The sequence below is a fragment of the Montipora foliosa genome, chromosome 1, assembly GCF_036669935.1.
Source record: "Montipora foliosa isolate CH-2021 chromosome 1, ASM3666993v2, whole genome shotgun sequence".
Taxonomy (NCBI): Eukaryota; Metazoa; Cnidaria; class Anthozoa; order Scleractinia; family Acroporidae; genus Montipora; species Montipora foliosa.
Window position 1 is genome coordinate 48,394,802 of NC_090869.1, and position 5,464 is coordinate 48,400,265.

The 5,464-nt window shown below is 42.1% G+C and overlaps 1 protein-coding gene across 1 annotated transcript; it reads right to left on the minus strand.

The window, feature by feature from the left end:
* Positions 1-2,100: 2,100 nt before the first annotated feature.
* LOC137970497 (uncharacterized) lies at positions 2,101-4,382 on the minus strand. Its single transcript, XM_068817020.1, has 2 exons — positions 3,870-4,382; positions 2,101-3,090 (listed from the first exon to the last, which is right to left on the minus strand). The coding sequence occupies exons 1-2, from the start codon at positions 4,380-4,382 to the stop codon at positions 2,101-2,103; spliced, it is 1,503 nt and encodes a 500-aa protein (XP_068673121.1).
* Between the last annotated feature and the right edge of the window lie 1,082 nt (positions 4,383-5,464).

Below are 5,464 nucleotides of genomic sequence, written 5' to 3' on the forward strand. Positions count from 1 at the left end.
AGCTGCCTCACATTTTGTAGGAGCTCAGGAGGTCATTATACATGAGGTAATGGCGAGAGCTGCTAAGAAAGTCATCCACGTCATTGTAGGACAACCGATGAGGAGTTGATCACTGTTTCACTGGAACAGGGTCGCTACTTAATTCCCGTCCATTAATCTGATTGATCCCATCAGACCTGGGATGTACGGGACGGTGATCTATTGCCTTCAAACAGTTTCCTTTGTGGCCAAATGGAAGGGCAGTTAACGAAACATTCGAGACATCATTTCATGCATAATGTAATGCAATGTGATGTAAGACTTAAATTATACACATGCATGGAAAATCATCAGTTAAGCTAAAAGTTAAAAAAACTACAACTCGTTACAACTGTTTTACATGATTGCCGTGTGGGAATCCAATATGTCAGGTGCCTTCTTGATCAGTAGTTTAAACTGCCCAACAAAACAAGCATTTTTAAGTCATTGGGCAAATTATTCCATCAACAGGCTCTGCTATAACAAAAGCTACGTCTCAGGTAATTGGGCAGAGAAAGTTTTCCCTCAAAATTTCTCAAATTATAACCAGTGTGACGCTGAGTGAAGATACATTGTGGATATTTCGGGGTGTTACGGGTCGGGTTTTGAGGAAAGGTAGTTTGCAAACTAAACTGAACACAGGGTTGTTGAAACAACAACAAGAAGATTTATTCCAAAGATGAACGTAGTTTTCACGAAGTAAAACTCTGAACAACACGTATTCAATAAACTTACACGGCCTCTGCCAAATTGAATAAACAATGCTTCTGTCACACTTGAGTAAACACGGCTAACGCCAACTCTCTTCGCTTGTGAAAAACTAGTTAAAAACTTCGCTAGGACTCGTCTACTTATATACTCTCACAATAAGCTTCTAGAACTTTCTAAAATAGTAATCAATCTAATTATAGGAAGATTACAAAACACACTGATTTAGAAACGCTTACGTACAAACCTAAAAATAAACAAACTACGAACTCTCGCGAAGCTTCTAGAAAGTCACGCTAGTCACGCAATGCTATTTTTCGTAACATAACCGGCTTCTAGAAGAAATTTCGTAAATTTATCCTAAACAAGAAAAATTGTTAAACAAGGGGCAGTTCAATGTCATTCCTCAGCACGACTCAAGTAATCTCCTCCAACGTTCTCTGAGCCCTTAATGGCTTCAACTGTGAATGAATAACTTTGCAAAAACATAGCCCAACGCATAAGACGTCCGTTGGCAAACTTAGCACTGTTCATATACTTTAAGGGTTCATGGTCCGTCTGAAGAACAAAAGAAACTCCGTACAAATAAAGATGAAATCTCTTGATACTCCATACAATCGCTAGACATTCCTTCTCAATTGTGGAGTAGTTCCTTTCTGCACCTGTCAATTTCTTGCTTGCGTAGCAAATGGGAAACAACTTCTCGTCATGTTTCTGCATTAATACTGCGCTGATTCCACTGTTGGAGGCGTCCGTCCTTAAAAAATCAGTTTTAGCTGGATCAGGGAGTCGTAGAATAGGCTCACTTGTTAGGTAAGACTTGATTGTTCGGTAGGCTTTCTCTTGTGCTTCACCCCACTAAACTTTATTAGGTTGGCCTTTCCGTGTGAGATCAGATAAGGGCACTGCAATCGCTGCAAAGTTGGGGATGAAATCTCTATAGTATCCTGCTAGACCCATAAAAGATTGCACCTTTTTCTTTGTACTTGGCCTTAGAGCATCTTTAATTTTCTCCACGTTATCCTGATGTAGACCAATCATTCCTTGCTCCAGACGATGGCCTAGGAAATCCACACTGTTTACACCGAATAGGCACTTACTGGTAGTACGTCTAATAGTGAACCCCGCTTGTACAAGGCGCGAAAATAGCTCTCTTAGGGCTCTAATATGTGTTTCCCACGTGCCGGTGTGAACCAATATATCATCCCAGTAGAAATCAACATTGGCTAGATCTTCTAACAACTTCTTCATTGCACGCTTCGGTGTTGCTGCTGAGTTGATCATTCCAAACGGCATCTTCAAGAACTCATACGACCCGTCAGGTGTTACGAACGCCGTTTTCTGTATGTCCTCCTCTGGTATTGTTATCTGCAATTATCCCTTGCTAAGGTCGATTTTTGAGTAGAACTTGTCTCCGCTAAGCTTCTGAAACAAATGTTCAGCAGTTGGCATAGGTTCGGGATCAAATACAGTTAGTTTATTTAATTTCCGATAATCAACGCACACACTGTTTGTGCTGTCTTTTTTCTTCACTACTACCACAGGTGATGCATACAGAGAACTGAACTCTGTAATAACTCCCATTTTGATCATGTCAGCAATATCTCTTCTCAGTGATTTTCTGATGCTGTAAGGTACTGGGTAAGGTCTTGATCTAACTGGCTTGTCTGAAATGAGTTTGATATGATGCTGAACGAGATCTGTAGCACCTGGTGCTTCAGTAAACAAATCCGTGAACTGTTTAGCCAGATCCATAAATTCATTCCGTTGCTCATCCATCAGATTTGGTCCGGTTTCAACATCCTCGATCGATTCCTTGGCTACATATCCACCAAGCTCTAAAAAATCAATGTTTTCTCCCTCTGCTTCATCAGCTTTAGCTGCACAGTCGACAGCATCGTCTACAGATGAAGCGCCTACTCCACGAGCTACTGCTCCTTCGGGTGTAGTCTCCTCTGACTCAAAGTACTTTTTAAGAAGGTTAGCGTGGTAAACTTTCTCCTTGCCTTTTACTTTCACTTTGTAGTCATTGAGACCTACTACTGAACTAACTTCAAAGGGACCCTTCCACTGCATAAGTAGCTTGTTATGGTCGGTAGGTAGCAGTACAAGCACTTTTTCACCTGACTGGAACTTCCTAACTCTAGACTTGCGGTCATAATAGTGCTTTCCTTTCTGCTGTGCTTTCTCCAGTTCACTATGGGCTAACTTCTCTCGTAATTCAAAAACGTACTGGTAATTGTTCTTTACCTCAGGCTTGTCAACTTCTTTCGTCCACAGCTGTTTGAGTATAGCCATTGGTCCTCTAACAGCTCTTCCATATAACAACTCAAACGGTGAAAAACCAGTGGACTCATGGGGAACCTCACGATAAACAAACAACAGTGGGTTTATGTAGCAGTGCCACTGTGTTGGCTGCTCACTACACAGTCTCTTCAGCATAGACAAGATCAGATCGTTCCGTTGAACTTCTCCGTCAAACCATTACACATCGGGTGATAGGGTGTTGTTGTAAGGTGTTTAATGCTTAGTAATCGGGTGACTTCTCTCATACAGTCAGAAACAAACTGCATACCCAGATCACTCAAGATTTCTTCTGGTACTCCTAGACGGCTGAAGATATCTACTAATGCCTCTGCTAGTCTCTGTGTCAATGTTCTTTAGTGGCACAGCCTCAGGGTAGCGAGTCGAAAAATCTACCAGCATCAATGTATATCTGTGCCCTTCTTCACTCGGGGAACTGATAGGACCAACAAGATCTATTGCTACTCTCTTAAAAGGTTTATCAATCAGTGGCATCTTCTCTAACGGTACCTTTGGCACTGATCCTTTACTTACGGTCTTCTGACACACGTCACAGGACTTGCAAAATCGGGTGACGTCGCCTTGAATTCCAGGCCAATAAAATGCACTCTGGATCTTGTCTGTTGTTTTCTAGATGCCCATGTGACCGCCCATGATCGATCCGTGAGCTACTTCCATTATAGGACGTCTCAACTTCTCAGGTACCATAACTTGTTTAAGCGGCTTACCACCATTCACGTAAGGATGCTTGTACAGGCGGTACAGTACTCCAGATTTTTCTTCAAAGGAAATCTCCGCCTTACCCTTCACTAACACACCGTCTCGATCCCAGCACTTACCCAGACTCTCATCTTCACGTTGCATCCTGACTTCCATCCACCTGATCGACAGTTCCTCGCTTCATGACCTTGCTTGCCACATAGGTAACACTTTCTTGCTGGAGTTGGGCAGTTAATTGCTTTGTGTCCGTGGGCATTACACTTGTAACACTGGAGAGCTGTTGCATCACTCTGTACGTTCTTTGTTTCTTCCACCTTGGACTGTACTAACGGCTTCTTGGTCGCAGAGCTAAACAAGTGCTTTCCATGAGCTTCCAAGTATTGATCGGCGATTTTCGCTATCTGGTCAAGTGTTTCCGGGGCTCTTTCACGAAGGTGAATTGCTAACTCTTTTGGACAAGAGTCAATAAACTGTTCTTCTACAATTAAATCTTTTAGGCCTTCAAAAGAACGTTCAGTGTGTGACAGTTCCAACCACCGCAACAAGTATCTCTCTAGTCGCACTATATATAGACTGTTCTGAGCTCTCATCAACTTCCGGCTTTGATGCTCTAAATTTACGGCGATATCCATCCTCCGTAAGGTCATATCTCTTCATCAATGCTAGCTTTATTTGGTCATAATCTTGGGCTGCTTCCTCGGATAACCGCGGATAAACTTCTAGCGCACGTCCAGACAAAAGAGCACTAAGTTTCGAAGCCCATCCTGTCTTCTCCCATTTAGCTGTCGCTGCAAATCTCTCAAATCATTGTAAATAAGCATCCAAGTCGTCCTTGCCATCGACAAATGAGGGAAGCTTGGGTGTCTTGGCCCTATCCTCTCTCACTTCAGGATGCCCGTCAACATTCTCCACAGCCAAATGTGCAATCTCCAGCTCATGTTCTCTTTTTGCTGCTTCAATGGCCTCTTTCTGTTTCAACAGCTCGGCTTTCATCTCCAATTTTCTTAGTTGGCGTTCTTGTCGCCTAGTTTCTCTCTCTTTGTCTTCTCTTCTTCTATCTTCTTCAAGTTATCGACGTTTCTCTTCCTTTTCTTCTTCAAACCGCCTATGCTTTTCTTCTCTTTCCTCTTCCAATCATCTACTTTTTTCTTCTTTTTCCTCTTCCAATTGTCTACGTTTTTCTTCTTTTTCTTCCTCTTCCCTCACAAACTCGAGACGTTTCTCTCCTTCCAACCCGAATTCTTTCTCCATCTGCAAAAGCTTTTCCATTTCCATAGCAGTATTTCACAGCACAAACACAATATACTCTCTTGTACAGTTCTCCTTACTTTAGCTGTAACTCCTTGAATTGTCCTTTCCTGGTTTCTGTAGTCGGCAAACAAATGAATTCCTCTCCCGGACAGGCCCCCAATGTTATGGGTCCAAATGTTTTGAGGAAAGGTAGTTTGCAAACTAAACTGAACGCAGGGTTGTCGAAACAACAACAAGAAGATTGAATGAACGTAGTTTCCACGAAGTAAAACTCTGAACAACACGTATTCAATAAACTTACACGGTCTCTGCCAACTTGAATAAACAATGCTTCTGTCACACTTGAGTAAACACGGCTAACGCCAACTATTTTTACAGACATAAATAATTGCCAAATTTAATGGCCTAAAACAACTATTGCTACATTGCTTATGGGAAAATAAATATTACCCTCCAAAAGGAG